This window comes from Salvia splendens, chromosome 9 (assembly GCF_004379255.2).
Source record: "Salvia splendens isolate huo1 chromosome 9, SspV2, whole genome shotgun sequence".
NCBI lineage: Eukaryota > Viridiplantae > Streptophyta > Magnoliopsida > Lamiales > Lamiaceae > Salvia > Salvia splendens.
The window spans coordinates 26608421-26625089 of record NC_056040.1 but is presented as its reverse complement, the minus strand read 5'-3'; the positions used below and the strand labels follow the sequence as shown (position 1 = coordinate 26625089).

The following is a 16669-nucleotide window of genomic DNA, read 5'->3' as shown; positions in this document are numbered from 1 at the left end:
GTTTCATATTCTCGGAGTTCCGGATACGCCCGTTCAAACGGGAGGAGCAGTGCAGGGTCGTGGCGCCCCAAAGAAGAAGGGCAAGGGGAAGAAGGTCGGCAAGTCGTCGCAGCCGGGTGAGGACGACTGCTCGGTACGGATGAGGTGGACGGATGCGGAGAACGTCACGCTGTCCAAGGCGTGGGTGAGTGTTTGCGACGATCCTCTCATTTCGAACAACCAGAGGATCGTCAACTTGTGGGGCAAGATAGCAGCAGCCTACCAGACATTTTGCCCGGAGGGGAGGCCACGCACCGGTGAGGATTGCCGGAAGGGGTGGGACCGAATCAGGGCTATCATCTCCCAATTTTTGGGGTTGTACGCCAACGCCCTCCGCATGCAGAGCAGTGGCCAAACGGAGGAAGACTGCAGGAGGATAGCGGAGAAAGCCTTCCCCTAGAAAGGGTTGTATAAGGATTTCACCTACTGGAACTGCTATGTTGTGTTGAACGACTCCGAGAAGTTCCGAGTAAGTGTCGACGCTGGCTGGCCGAAGAAGCAACGACTGAACTATACCGGTGAGTACAGCGGCAACAGCGGTGGTTCCCACGACCTCCCCGAGACGGCCCAGTAGGTCCCGACCCCTCGTTCGTTCCCTCGCCGAACTCGCCCGGTTGGGCACAAGCGGGCTCAACGGGAGGCGAGGGGGGCAGCGGGGGTTCACAGGAGGTCCAGTCGGCATCCCACCTTGGCCAATCCACAGCGGATCTCAAATTCTTCGCACGTCAACAAACGCGCAATCAGATGGTCAAGACGATGGCCGAATGACGGGCGGAGGTGGACCCCTTCTCATGAGCATGCAGGACGAGTTGGAGGCAGCACGGAGGGAGACCGGCGGGAGTAGAGGCGGCGGCGACGGTGGCGACGGAGGCGGCGACGATGGTGGCGACGGAGGCGGAGGCCAGGGTGGCGACGGTGACGGAGGAGACGACGACGAAGGCGATGAGTGAATTATTGTACTTTTTTTAATTATTGTAATTTTTTTAAATTATTGTACTTTTTTTAAATTATTGTACTTTTTAAAATTTTAATAGTATTATTAATGTTTCCAGTATATGTCTCGTAAATTAAATTTCGTATATTGTGTGATTGTTAATTATTTCATTTTTATATAATTGTTATTAGTGATGTGGCTAGGCTATGACTGGGCTATTTGCTTATTTTGATGATGTGGCAGGAGGATTTTTAGTGTTGATGATGTGGCAGGAAGAGTCTGTGGCTAGGCTATTGCTGGGCTATTCCTATTGTGGATGGCATTAGGCCATAGTTGAGGGTCTCGCAAGATCCAGATCTTATAATTGAGGAGTTTCATGTTTTATTTTGTGTGTACCTGCTTTCTGAAACATCTACACAACGTTTTTATTCACACATTTCAAAATTGAGTTCAAAACCAATTACCAACCGAAAATTGTCTATTTAAATGCCAATAACACTTATCAGTAGCACACGTATGGTATAGAAATAGAATCATCAAATTACTTTGAGAAAGTGTAGAATCTGAGTTCTGCAATTCATACTTGGCGTTTGATAATGTTAATGTGCAACATATATAACACTGCTCATCTCCAACATTCTTAACAACGATGCTCTTCATCCAACAAAAAAGGGGTTGGCTCCCACTTGAGCAAAGAATTGACTCCTCCCACTTATTTGTTATTCCACACTCAACAGCTGCCTACCTCTAAAAATTGAAAATTGATAAGCATATAAGTTAGGGAGCCCTAACTTAACCCAAAACCACGGTCAAAGGAAAATGGTTGATATATGCTATTACACACACACATTCATGTGGAATCAATGTGGGATTCATATCATTAGAAGTTTCACAAATGATTCATACTGTTGTCCGAACACTTTGATGGATTGATGGACCGAACAAGTGAGCTTCTTTTATCAGTTTATCCTCACTACTCAATCATATATCGTTGATTGAATCTATCACTAAAACTCTAAAAGGGAGCGCCCCTTATTGCATATATATACCCTGCATTTGATCAAGAAGACCAAACATATGATATAGTCAGATGATCTGTATTAAACCCTTGTCCATCAAATCCCCTTATTGGATAGTACATATCTTGCATTTGATCAAGAAGACCAAACTTATGATATAGTCAGATGATCTGCACTAAACCCTTATCATTGTATATATATATATATCCTAAGTTCAGTTCAGATGCAGATGCAGATGCAATGATTGTAAAAATACACATCTTGCTGTGGTCGAGGTTTGGGCAGACCTAAATAGAATAATATGATTTTGAACTGCAAAGGTCTTGAGGTGTGAAGAAACGGTGATGTGCTGGACGGACTGATCATTCATCAAGGATTCAATTATTGTTATGAAAAAAGATCCCTTTATGCTCAGAACATATTTCCAAGTACATAATTTTTTGAACTTGTCATATCATGTCAAGGAAACTAACATAACATTTGGGTTGGATTTTTGCATCCTACTACTATCCTCTATTGGTAATGATTTGAAAAAGAATACAAGGAAAATAGATTGATTTTAATAAAAAATTATAAATTTTTGATATTCAAATCAAATTTCAAATTTATGAAATTACGAATTAATCTAAATTAATGTAATCTGATGGTGAGCCAGCCACACCGGTTTTATTCGGATTGAAATAAACTTCCCTCTTACCGACTCCCGCTCCCGACCGAACAGTGATGTGAGATGGCTGAAGAAGAAAGATTGACTGGTTCCTCTTCCGGCCCGAGCCCGAGCCCGGACCCGTGCCCTATTTGCCTCTCCCCAACAACCCAAGAATCCTATTTGGATCAGTGTTTCCGTACGCCTCCCTGCTATTTGTTATTATTCCTCAATTTATTCAATTTTTATTTTTCTTCCACTCATTTTTTTCACATTCGTTTTCTTTGTTCCTTTTCATATTCTCGAGTTTTATTCCCATGGTTGATTTGCAATTACTTTCTGATTGTTCTTCTTGAATTGAGCCCTCCCTATGAGCTGCTCGTGACACAATTCGATCAAATTATTCTCCGTATTATTATTTTTTCATTGGAAGAAGTGATGATTCGATTTTTAGGAATGGAAAATAGAAAGAAGCCAACAAGGAATTTGAAATTCAGAAGCATTTACAATCTCTCATAGTTCTTGCAAGACGCTGTCTGCTGTCTAAACCTTTAGTTTAAGCTGTCTTCATAAATATGCTGCTTTGAGACTTTATCTACAATGAAGAAGATATACTGTTGTTTTCAATTATCCATTGATGTTTAAGCTAAACTGTTTCAGATAAATTTTGCTATAACTGCATAGTTAAATGGATCAATATAGTTGCACGTGTGCAATCTTGTACATCTTCAACAATGACTTGTCCTCTGTGCAAGGTAAGCTTTATATTTTGGTTTCAATGTAGTACTATTTCAACATTAGATAATGGTATTAGTTGATCAAGGATATTAATTTATATTCTATGTACATTTTCTGATGTGATTGTCTTTAAATCGTGTGAAAGTTTCTGTAACAAATTTCATCACCCTAGATACTTTGTGTTCACTTCTATGGAACTGAAATCCTATTTGATGCAACAGTCTTTTTAGCAAATCTTAATCGGGATAGCAAGGTAAAACTACTGATGCTGCGTAGTTAAACAATAGTTTTGCTTTCCAGCTTGTCGATATTTTTGCCTAGGTCAAGGAGTTTATTAAAGGTTTGCTGATGATGTATACATCCCGTTTAGAGCTGAGTGAGAATAAATAAGTTTATATGTATCTTTCATAAGGTTCTCTTTAGTTTGTGATATCAAATGCCTGAATATGGCAGTAAGAAAAGATTGAGACGAACTGCCAAGTATATGTATTTGTTTACAGTTAGCCATGGCAATTTATAGCTACTCTATTCCTCTCCGGGTCTCTTTTTTTGTCTTATACTATATTCCTTTATATGTTACTTCAGAGAGAGAATTTCTCCATTATTTGTGGATATGATGGAATTTCTTATCAACGGCATTATGTTGGCAAGAGTTTGGAAAATAGGTATGGTGGAATTGGTTTAGTTTGAGGCTATAACTTTGAGATCTGCAAATTATTCAATTGTTTATTCTGGTTTCACAGTGAATTCTTTTCAGAAGCTCACAGATATAGGCTGAAATGCTACTACACTGACTCAGGTTCATTTTTTTTTAATAATTCAATTGCTCTATTGAATCTGGTAAATTAGCCATTGAGAACAAACCGGGGTTATGTGGTGCAGGTGATATTGCTGAAAAATTACAGGTTTCACTTTACTGGAAGTTTCGTAAGTATCTACGGCAAAATCATTACCTGGCTGACTGGTTAAGGAGGGAAATTCAGGCTGTAATGCAGGTACATTCTTATATCATCCATATCTTCTCTTGATAACTGAATTGAGTATAATTCACCACTCTAATTTGTTTTGAGTAGTTGGAATTAAAATTTGTAGGAGCTTAACTGATGAATTAATAAAGAAAATAAAGATTGTAGACTGTATGGAACTGAAAAGGAACATGGATTTATGCTTCCTAGTTAGTTTTTAGGTTCCCTAGTTACTGCTGCTGTTATCCGTTCCTTGAGAGAGTATACATCTCCATATGCAGGAGGAGGATACCGACATTATCATGCATCACGTACTTGGTGTCATCGACTCATTAAGAAGGTATTGTGCATCTTAATTTCTCAAGGTGATTTGCAAGATGATTCCCATCGTTGATTGTTGCAGGGATTGGTCGAAAAAGACAAGCATCACAGCTGAAAAGGCACGAGAAGAGTTTAGAGTAGCAGTTTCGGATGCGGTGAGGCCATTTTTGACAGGGAGAACAGAGAGATTTGTAGAAGAGTTAGAAGTGTTTGTAGCATCAGGGCTCAACATGGATGCTTTTGATCAAGTGTACATTAAGCATTTAGGTTGGGAAGAGAGTGAGAAGAAGGAAACTCGTCAACCTACTACACCTGCTGTGCCCTACTTGTACATCTTTGATGAAGATGAAGCTGAAGCAGAAGATAGATGATTATCCTTTATGCTCTTGTTAAAGGAGTTTCAACTTTGGCGGAAATCACTTTGGTTATCAGTTACTACATGAAAGCAGATGTTTGACCTTTCAGTCACATATATTGCCATGGTCCTAGCATGAGGTCTATGTCTATAATACTTTACCAAATTTTATATAATAATAATAACAAAACAAAATGGTAGTATTATTATAGTACAAGAATATTTGAATAGATACAATAGTGAAAGGAAAAAACAAAATGCTCTAAGAGCATCCCAGAATTCCATCCATTATACATGTATAATTATTGAAGTCCAAACCCTTTTCTATATACATAAATTAAAAAAGAACAAATAATTGACAAAATCTGTCAAACTAATTAATCTGTGGTATATATTTGTCAACAGAATACTCAGAAAGGGACTGAAAAACCTTGTAGTTGGTTGGCATATCTCATGTAGAAAGAATGCGGAATTGGTAGAAAAACAGCGAAGCGATGACCATCATAAGTCCGTTAGCGATGGAACTGAGTTGAGCAGCTCCATTTCCTATAGGCAGCCCTGCTGGCAGCGGTGGCGGTGTAGATGATGTAGAAGAACGATTTTTGCTCCCGGGCGTGGCCTCCGGGTTTAGAATGGAAGGAGCAGGAGCATCACTTGTTTTGTTGCCTTTGCCTACAGGTAGGGTGTTTGACCCACTAGCATTATCATAGCCTGAGATCAGCAGTCGAAAATGCTTATCAAATCGAGCTCGTGGCCGTTCAAATATATGCAGTGTTGCACGAATGATAAAATAAACTTACAGTTCAATTCCGACCACCCCAAGACCATCTCCTCGCGATCAAAGACTATATTGTAGCCAGTCATGAAATTTTCTGAGATTTGCAAAAATTTATAGAGTTCGTCAGCACAATTGAGGCAGTGTTAATGTCAGAAGAAAAAGACATCACTTCTACTATTTAAAACGTGTAATTCTTTTTTAGAGAAAAAAACGCGCAGATTTATTTGTTTAACGCGAAGAGCTAAATGCAAATATGCAACAGAGACTCATAGGATTCCAATATACTTACGTCCAATGATGTTAATATCCTCACTTTTGACAATAGCCAAACAAAATGCATATCCACCCTGGAAATGAGTAAAGTTTTTAGAATTTTTTGACAGAAAATTCCATAAAATTTATCTAATGTAATGTAGATTTCTCACCTGTCGTGGAATCACGACAGTTGGCATATTGACATAAAATAAGGCTCCGCCCTTAAACGTCATGTTCAAGTCCGGAGCATAGTAGCTATCTTGAGTTGCACTGCAGGCAATGGAAATAATGAGGCAAGGGACGACCACAAATCAAACGTAGAGTATCCCAGGAAGTTGTCGACTAAATCAACTGACCTGAGTGAATAGCAGTGGTCGAAGATAAGCTTCCTCTCCGGTTGGTAACGTGGCTCAGTTACTTGAGAATCAAACTGCAAAGGAAGAGATTATTTCAAGACTTTCTAAAAAAAAAGGATTGACCGAAATATGGTAGTATCGGATATAGCATATAACTTACACCCTCTGCGATAACAGAATAAGCTGGATCGTTCAAGTATGTAAAGGATGTGCCAGAGTCGAAGATTGCTGAGAAGTCGATCTTGCTGGAATTTCCTCCCACAACAAGATTTGTCACGGTCACATTATAGCTAGGGCTGCAGAAATCGATTGCAAGATTAGGAGCTGAAACTAGTATAAATCAACGCACGTTTTGCAGAAACAGATTCGGCTGCTCACTGTGATGATTCATCAACATTGATAGGAGTTGTTTTTTGATCGGGAGTTCCTTTGTCGCCAAAAGAAATTCTTCCAACTCCATCACGCCCTCCAAAGCACATCGAGAAAGAATTTGCTGCGAGCCCCTTGTTGGCTAAGATGCTAGGGACCGATATATTGTCCAAACCTAGTCCGAATAGACCATTGATAGCAGCACCATCAAGAAAATCACCGGTTTGGATTATTCCACATCTGTAACGAGGACACATGCTAAAGTTTTAATACAAAATAACTGTCAAAAATTAAATAGTCTCAGTGAAAAAAGAGCTTTTAAATATTTTCAAGTATGAGCAAGTCTAGTGATAAACAGAAACATGTACCCTAATGTAATTGGGGCGCTAACGGGTTTTTGAGGATTTTCATTCGTTCCCAAGTGCAAAACATCGTCAACTAAGATCCCTGTACTTGAAGTATTGCTGGAGAGATACACTTCTTGGTAAGCACAAGCATTACGCCTCAGAGCACATGCTCGTCTCCGGCCACACATAGTGCTGTTGCAGGGAATGGGTGAGCTAGTTGATGATACATTTGGGCTGTATATGTTGAATTCCACACTCTGTATCCATTAAAATAAAGTAAAATCAATGACAAGCGAGATATGCATGCAATTGCAAATCAAGAAGCGGGAAGAATTAGGCAATAATGTTGATGTAGGTAAAGGTTGGCTAGTTAAATATGATCACAACTTCTCTGGAAGTAGGTTTTGAATATGATAATGTTGAAGTGGATATTTCTGAATACTCGGAATGACATACCTTCCCTGAAGTCGAGTTCAAGCTACGTACACAATCCGTGCAGTCGCATGGTAACCAAAATAGGTCACTCCCTGAGTCGAGTGCCACAAGAAATGACACAGCCGGGGTACCCACAGAAACAAGTGAATAGTGCAAACTGCAAATACACATAGAGACACCAAAATCGTTAAGACATGGAAAATTAAGAAAAGAGCAACAAAGCACCTGATTTTATCACTAGAGCTATATCATTGTAGCAATTCTGTTAAAATGAAACTAAGAATTGAAAAATATGAACTCTGTAGAAAAAAAGAGGCAGTTGAACAACTTGAACTATACATCGTTTACTCTCCTAAATATTTATATAAAAGCTATCATAGTTAGTTGCATCAGCAGTTTTCAAGATAAAGCTGTAGCTCACCTACTAAGCATTCAAACAATAAAAAAAGAACTGTTGGAACTTTCTTATTAAGCTCAGAATGCCTTGTTTCCCCTCATCACTACATACTACTACTAGTTTGATTGTTAAAACTCTAACTGCAGCAGTTGAACTTAGCAAATTGACTAATTAAGCATGAAATTGGTAACCAAGTCATGAATACTCCAAATCTCCACAAAGAAAAGATGCTATTCTTACAACGGCTGATTCGTGAATCTAGTGAAAGTGAAGAGCGTGTGTGTCTAAATTCGACATTATCGCGCTATCATTCTATTCGGTGCAATCCTTCAAATTCCTAACCACCTCCCATTTGAAGGGCAGATATATAGTAGCAAATGAAAGAATTGGCCCTCATAAAATCAAATTAGAGCAGCATATAAGATGATAAAGCAATCAAAAATGAAAAAAAAGGGCATACAATCCGAGAGAGGAGAGGCGGTAAGTTTCGTTGCCGCCGAAGAAGGTGAGGAATGGGGAGGAGGCGGGGGTGGTGGCGAGGCGGCGGGGGTGGTGGCGAGGCGGCGGGCTTTGAAGAGATGATCGCGGTGGGCCATAGCGGCGAAGTAGTCGAGGCTGTCCTTCTCCGGGAGGCCCCTGACGTCGAGGAAATCCTTGACGGTGTCGGAGTATCGGTGGTGGACATCGAAGCCGAAGAGGCCGTACGCATCAGCGCCCCCACAACTAATCCAGCACACAAACAGAATCAGCAAAACATCCTTACAAAACATAGCTACTGATAGACCAAGTAACCCTGCCCCAATCGGATAAACTGACAGTGGGTCAGCGGTGAATAGGAAAACAAATCTGGATTATGTACTAATATATAGATTGATTGGAGAGGCGTATTGTACCTCGGGGGGGCGGGGGGGGGGGGGGGAAGTCAAATACAGAGTGTATTGTAGAAGAGGAAGGGGGTCATCATCATCGAAAGCCGACGGGGACACGACTCTGTCCAATTCTTAGTTTAAAACACAGTTGGTGAAAATGTAGGCGATTTTGTGGGACCCTGTCCTCCCACACCACTACACAACCACCGAGAACCTTCCTTCCTTTCTTCCCCAGCCGAATTTCTACACCTGCCTTTTTACAGTTTTTACACACACAACGTAAAAAGTCAGCGAGTGGAGTTTTTTTCGCTTGGAGTTGGCGCCATTTATTATTAAATAAAAATCAATTTGAAAAAAAAAATATTTAAATGAGATCGAATAGTAAGAGCACCCACAACCGTGCTCTCGCCAACGAGCCTGGTTGTGGGCCCGGTTCCACTTTTTCTGCCTGCTTTTAGGCAAGAGCACAACACCCACAGTTGTGCTCTTCCGCAAGGACGAGAGGGTTCCACCATTCTATTATTCAATTTAAATAAAAACATTTACATAATATTAAAATTCATTAAAAAAATCGAAATAATAGTACAAATTACAAATAAAATAAAAAAAAAAGACATAATTAAAATGAGAGAATGTAGATGAGAATTGTGTGGTGTGGTGTGAATTTTTTGGTGTGAAAGTTGTGTATTTATAGATGAAAATGTGTATTTTTGAGGAAAAAAATAAAAAAAATTTAAAAGTGGGTAGAAAACGGTAGAAAACGGATATATTTTTTTTGGAAAGTGGGAAAATATTTTTTTTTTATTTTTAATCAGTTTTTTAATTAAAAACCGATTTTTTTTTAAAAAAAAATTCAAATGCTACGGCTATGCCGTTGTCCAATCAGCGCCGGCCACGTCACCTACTCGCTGGCACGGACGTGCTCGATGCATCGAGTAGCGCCGTGCCAGCGGTGGACGACGTCTCCGTGCCGCTGACACAGACGGACGGACGCCTTCCTGCTCACCGTTGCAGATGCTCTAAATAAGAGAACTGATCTACTGAATGCCCTAAAATAAGGGCCATATTATACGAGTGCCCCTAATCACATTATTTTTACTATCTCCTTCTCAGCATTTCCTTTCTTGATTGAGAAAAATATATTTGACCATTTAGTTACTACAAGAATTGATTTGTTAAGCGCCATGTAATAAGCATTAATTGAGAGCCCTCATCTAAATATTTTATTTCTCAATTAATTTAAAAATGCACTAAATATATTATTATTGTAATATTTTTTTATTTAATATACATATACACCTATTTGACTATAAGAAAATATGTTTAATAAATCTTCTAACATATTTTTTTTCTACATCTGCATTGTGCATATGTAATGGAATATGAGATTCAATTTTTTATATTGGTTTTATAATTAAATGTGAATGAAGTGAATTAGTGGGATATGAGACTTACCTACCATTTATGGTGAAAGTGAAATATGACATTTATTATGGGACCGATCGAAATGACAAAATTTGACTCTTATTAAGGAACGAATGGAGTATATGTATCCCAATTTGGCATCAAGTTCAATTGTTCAACTCTAGATTGGTGGTTGTTGGAGAATTACACTTGTAACTAAAGTACAGTACAGTACATGAAAAGAAAAGTCAACATTTGCTCCGAACTTTTCCTTGGATTTCCAAGGCCGGTGTTAGTTTTTCACACACTAGTGTCAACATCCATGCTATGCATGGGACAAATGATTTTCGAATAATGAAGAAAAATTTGAAGGTAAATAGATTAAAAAAAGAGGATGATAAGAATATAATGAGATTTATGATTAAGAATATGCGTTAATTATATTAAGTATTCATAATATTATAAATAATTAATAACATTATAAACAATAACAAAAAGAAAAATATACTCCTCTCAACTCACTATAAATGAAATATTTCATATTCAGCAAACGATGCCTACAACTTTAATTTATGAAAGTGGAGTATATAAAAAAAAAGAGATGGACACAAAAAAAAACTTTAAGTGAAGTAAAATAAAATAAAATAAATGAACCATGTATTACCAGTGCTATGCACGGGGCATAAGAAATCTGACCCTAACTCAACCCGAAACCCGACCCTAACTCGACCCAAAATCTTCGAGTTCTTATTGGGTTGACCCCTATAAGGTCCTAAACCCTAAACGTACGTGTTCATATCGAGTTAACTTCGTGCAGAATCGTGTCGGATAAAAAAACTGTCAGCCTTGCTTTCTTTTACCCCTTTTCTTTCATATGCAAGTTTTCACAATTAATATATTCACTTTAGCCAAATTTAAATTCAATAGATAATATTTATACACACATATTTCAATATTTTGAGAAGCCTAAAATTAAAAATATGAGTAAATATCTTGAATAACAATATACTGGAGTGGAGTACTATGTTATAGAATAAATCAAAGTCAACTCAATTCTAACTACGTATACTATCTTTAGTAATTTAAATATAAATATAATTATAAATTATAAGACTTGAATATTAAACATAAATAAAATTTATATTTATTTTAAATAATTTCAATAAACTAAAAAGTAATAAAAAAAATATGTAATAAAGTAATACTCCAAATATGTACACATGGTCCAACACCAAATTAAAACTCTATTTGATTTGAAATATCAACTATAAAATTCTATACTATTAATGAAATTATAGAAAAAAAAATTCAAAACAACAGAAAGGTTTTTAAAAAAATGTACGTATCTTGTCTTCCTAATAAATGAAACATTTCAAATTCTAAAAATTCTAAAAATATGTTTAATATACCAAAGAGTAAGAAAAAATATTCAAATATACAAATTTAATTTGATTTTAAAAATATATACAAAGTACAATAAATTAAAGTCTAAATTAGAACCTAGCTTTATAGTGTAATAATAATAATAATAGAGTTTAACATAAATTCTAGTATTTAATTAAAAAAACATTATTTGTATACTACACTATACACTACACTATTAGAATCCAAATTATATGCCACATTAAAGGCCCAAAATTAGAGCCCAATTAGTATACAATAACTAATACTCCATGAAACCCTAAATCATTTCTCTCTCTCCCCCTCAACGGTATCCTACTACTTTCGCCGCCGCCTGCCTCCTTCATGCGCCGCTGCCATGTGCCGCCGTGATTCGCCGCCATGTGTCGTCGCCCGCCCCGCCTACCTCGAAGGCACACTTCGTCGGCACGCCTTGTCTCGCCCTCCACCGCCTTGACTCGCCGCCCACTTGCTTCCTCCAAACACGCCGCACTGCATAGCTCGCCCAGCTGTCGTTCCCCACCTTCCTCAGCCTTGATCTCTCTCTCTCCGCCATGCGCCGCCGCCTGCCTCCTTCCGCTTGCCTCGAAGGCACACTTCGTCGGCACGCCTTGCCTCACCGTCCACCACCGTGATTCGCCACCCACTTGCTTCCTCCAAACCCGCCGCACTGCATATCTCGCTCAGCCGCCGTTCCCCGCCTTCCTCAGCCTTGCCGCCCTCACACGCTGCGCCACCGTCCTTCCTTATTGTTCCACCGCTAAGTCTCGTAGGCTCTCCTTCCGGTGCCGGCGATTGTAGTGGATTTGGCATGCATATTTTGGGGTAGCCGGATCGAACAACGACCTCAACGTCCTCAACTCGTCGCCCCTTTTCAACGAGCAGTGCCACGGCGTCGGTCCGACCATCAGTTTTATCGCCAACGGGAACCAGCATGATATGGGCTACTACTTGGCGGATGAGATATACCCTAGGTGGCCCGTCTTTGTGAAGACGATCAGATGTGCATTAGATGAAAGGAATGCCTACTTTGCGGAACGGCAGGAGTCGGCGCGCAAGGACGTGGAACGCTCATTTGGTGTGCTCCAATCTCGATGGGCGGCAATTAGGGGTCCAACGTGTTTGTTGCACGTCGACTGCATTGCTGATATAATGTACGCATGTATTATCATGCATAGCATGATTGTCGAAGATGAAGGTGTACAACTGACTAGTTGGGCCAACGACGATAATGAAGCCGGTCCAAGCCACGACGTGGCCGCCCCCAACGTACGAAGTGGGGTACCTCACGATGCCGACATGCGCCAAGTGGAAGCTCATATTCGACTCCAAAAGGAATTAATTGAAGAGTTGTGGGCGCGGAGGACTGCACGGCGTTAGTTTTTTTTTAATTATGTACTTTTTTAATGTGCCTTTTTAATGTACCTTTTTTAATTTAAATAAAATTATTGCATTTTCTCGTATCTGTGTCGTAAGCTGAATTGTGTATTTTGTGTGATTGTTATTTTTATAATTTTATTTATTGTGACTAGCCTATGGCTAGCCTATTGCTTGTCCAGTTGCTTGTCCTGATGATGTGGCAGGAGTTTTTAGTGCTGATGATGTGGCATGACGAGTTTGTGGCTAGGCTATGGCTGACCTATTGCCATTGTGGATGCTCTTACAGAGATTTCAATCTTGTTTGGAAAGCTATTGTCTGCAATTGTATTGGACAATCATTTGGTCCAATAGATGTTTAGTACTCCCTCCGTCCCCGAATAAGAGTCGCTAATATCCATTTTGGGCTGTCCCCCATTAAGAGTTACTCTTCATTTTTACCATAAATGGTAGTAGACCCCACATTCCACTAACTCACTACACTCACATTTTATTATAAAACCAATATAAAAATGTGGGTCTCACATTCCACTAACTTTTTCAACCAACTTTTCTCTACATTTCTTAAAACTCGTGCCCGATCAAAGAACGACTCCTATTAAGGGACGGAGGTAGGCATGCACAAACCGACCCGGCCCGCCGGTTAACCGCTGGTTCGGGCCCGCCGGTTCATGAACCGGAACCGGGCCCGGAACCGACGGTTTGAACCGGCAGGCGGGTTGAAGGGTCGAAAGGGCCGGTTCAGGTTCGTGAATATCTCGACCCTTGAACCGGCGGTTCAAAATCGGCGGTTCGGCGGTTCGAACCGCCGGTTCAAAGGGTCGAACAGTGTTTCGTAGGTTAAGGGTTCGTAGGGTTCGCGTAGGGGTTGAGGATAGCTGTTGGAACCGACGGTTTGCGGGGTAAACCGCTGGTTTAAGGGGTAAACCGGCGGTTTGTCGGGGTAAACCGGCGGTTCGGGAGCCGATTTCCGCCGGTTCCGGCCACTTTTCAGAGGCTAGGTCGTAGGGTCAGTGATTAGGCCTGCAAAACCGGTCGTAAACTGCCGGTTTTCGGTCAGAAACCGGCGGTTTTCTGACGCAACCCGTGACCAACCCGCCGGTTTAGGGTTGAACCGCCGGTTTCGGCGGTAAACCGGCGGTTTACGGCAGATTTCAAAATTTCAAAATTTTTTTTTTCATCTAATTTTACTCCAATTTTACTCCTATAAATACCCCCACTTCTCCTTCATTATTCCTTGCCTCATTCCTTGAATTTTCGGAATTTCATTCTCAATCTCCATTTCTCTATTCTCTCCTCATTCTCTCTAATTGCGCAAGTTTAATTCTACACTTTCTACTCACTAGTCACTACTATATTTGTTGTGCTCATAATTTACCACTTCTTTTATACGTCTTAATACATATTTCATTCCAAGTCCATATTACTTTTCATATATCAATATATTCAATATGTCTTCTTCTCGTGGTGGATCGGGACGTGGTGATCGGGGCAAGGGAATAGCCCAAGATCAAAAGAAGTCATTTTTCTTTTATTTCTTTTTTTCCCATTAATTCCTACTTTAAAAATATGCAAATACAATTACATAATTGTATTTGTATATACTCTAGTCGATGAAGTATATTTCTCTATACGGCTAAATGAGGGAAACTTTTGACAATTCTACTATAATTGTTGATTGTTAGACGAAACTCAACATTTAAAGTTGAATTGCTAAAGGTGTCCTTAATTTAGTTATGTAGAAAGATCTTCTTCGCCGGTTAAGAGTATATATATAATACACTTATACATTTAAGAACTTCAACGTCGTTTCTTGTCATTTGTAATTAGTTCTTCATTAGTAGTCTCATTTGTATTTAAATTTTGTTTAACACTTCAAGACCGCCATATGTTTTCAATTTGTAATTGTTGTAACTTGTAACGTGTAATTTGTAAACATGCAATTTCAATAAAATTGCAACTTTAGCCGTATTTTTTTCAATTTTATTTACTCACATTGCATACAAAAACAAACTTGAAAAGTGTAATGTAATTTGATTAAAATTGAAAAGTTGAAAAATGCAAAAAAAAAAAAATCGTGGAACCGGCGAACCGGCCCGGAACCGGCGGTTCAAGCCGAAAACCGGCGGTTTTGAACCTCCGGGTAACCCGCCGGTTTTTTGAACCTGAACCGGAACCGTCTGAAGCTAGGCGGGCCGGTTCAGATTCGTGAATATCTCGACCCTTGAACCGCCGGTTCGGGCCCGGAACCGGCGGTTTACGACCCTTGTGCATGCCTAGACGGAGGGAGTAGTATTTTAGAAGATACAGAATAAAATTAAAAAAAAAAGAATTATACAGTCAGTTTTTCATTTAAATGTCTTTTCAACCAACTACACCAACTACACCAACTACTACCACTTTTAACTACCATAGATTTTTCTGGATTAATTGTTGACTTTTATTTAGCCTTTTATTACTACTCCTATTGCTTTTTTTCACTTTTCATTCTACATGTGCGTGTCACGTGTAAATCGGTAAAGCTTGTCATTCTCTTAATTAATTGACTACACTTATGACTTTCACACTCTTAGAGCACCCAAAACGCATCGCGCGGGTGTCTCGTATCTCGTCCCTCCGAGATGAGACGACAGCGAGACGCGTTGCAGCATCTCGTCTCGTCCCGATCTCGCTGAGACGCCCGTCCCACCGAAACGGCTGGCGCGCCAGCTCACCACGCGCCCGCGCGACGTGCCGCGAGCTGGCGCTAGGCGTGACGCCCACTCACCGGCCCGCGAGTGGGCTTCGTCATGCTGACGCAATAAATCATTTTTTTAAAATTCAAATTTAATACAAAAAATTAAAAATTCAAATGGTAATGTTACCGTTTTCGACCGTTTTTTTTCTTTTTCTTTTTTTACTCTATAAATACTCCTATTTCATCCTCATTATACACACAAACACACATCTATTCTTCCCAAATCATCTCCATTTCCTCTCCAATTTTCATCTAACCTCTCCAATTTTCATCATAAAATGCCCGACGACAGAAACTCTGGCGGCTCCGGTGGGTTTGACATCAACGCGTTTGGAGACTGGGGGCATGTACAATGTCTTGTGTGGTTCCGGTTCCGGTTCGTCGACGCCGGGCACCCAAGGCTCGTCGACGCCGGCGGGGTACCAACCACCCCATTTTGATGTGGATGCATACGCTCGTCCCTCCACCCCGAGGTATTCACATGGATTATCCCAAATTATGGAGGATTATCCGGATGAACCCAATCCGGAAGGAGGACGAGGCGGTGGAAGCTCCAGGGCATTCGATGCCGTGGAGGAAGAGGAGAAGGCAACCGAGGAGGAGGAGGATACAGGCCGTCATCCGTACAGCCGCAAGGACATGATGGCTCTGTACATCGCCTGGATCAGCATCTCGTACGATCCCATCATCAGGAATCAATAATCCCGGAAGTGCTTTTGGGAAAAGGTTACTGAGGCCTACAACGAGATTAAGTCGAAGGGGTCTCGCCGCCGCACATTGAAGATGCTCCGAAGTCATTTTGACCGAGTCGACAGAGAGGTCAAAAAATTATGCAGCATCTACAGGAATGAAGTGACTCATTACCAAAGCGGAGCCACTGGAGCCGACATTCAGAGATCGGCTTTGCGAGTCTATTTCGACGACAAC

General features: G+C 40.2%; 1 protein-coding gene and 1 pseudogene across 1 annotated transcript; one reads left to right on the top strand and one right to left on the bottom strand.

Moving 5' to 3' along the window:
• The first annotated feature begins 2639 nt into the window (after nt 1–2639).
• LOC121749639 lies at nt 2640–5220 on the top strand. The gene is made up of 7 exons (XM_042144222.1): nt 2640–2837; nt 3299–3393; nt 3962–4041; nt 4120–4175; nt 4259–4371; nt 4623–4681; nt 4745–5220. Exons 1-7 carry the CDS (start codon nt 2723–2725, stop codon nt 5031–5033), a joined length of 807 nt encoding a protein of 268 aa, XP_042000156.1. The 5' UTR covers nt 2640–2722; the 3' UTR covers nt 5034–5220.
• Nucleotides 5197–8817, bottom strand: LOC121749638 (annotated as a pseudogene).
• Nucleotides 8818–16669: the final 7852 nt, after the last annotated feature.

Excerpts from the sequence above, each read along its gene's own strand:
- LOC121749639 (XM_042144222.1), top strand. The coding sequence starts at position 2,723 with ATGGCTGAAGAAGAAAGATTGACTGGTTCCTCTTCCGGCCCGAGCCCG. Across the intron at positions 4,372-4,622 it reads AAATTCAGGCTGTAATGCAG|GAGGAGGATACCGACATTAT; the intron begins GTACATTCTTAT and ends CTCCATATGCAG. Across the intron at positions 4,682-4,744 it reads GTCATCGACTCATTAAGAAG|GGATTGGTCGAAAAAGACAA; the intron begins GTATTGTGCATC and ends TGATTGTTGCAG.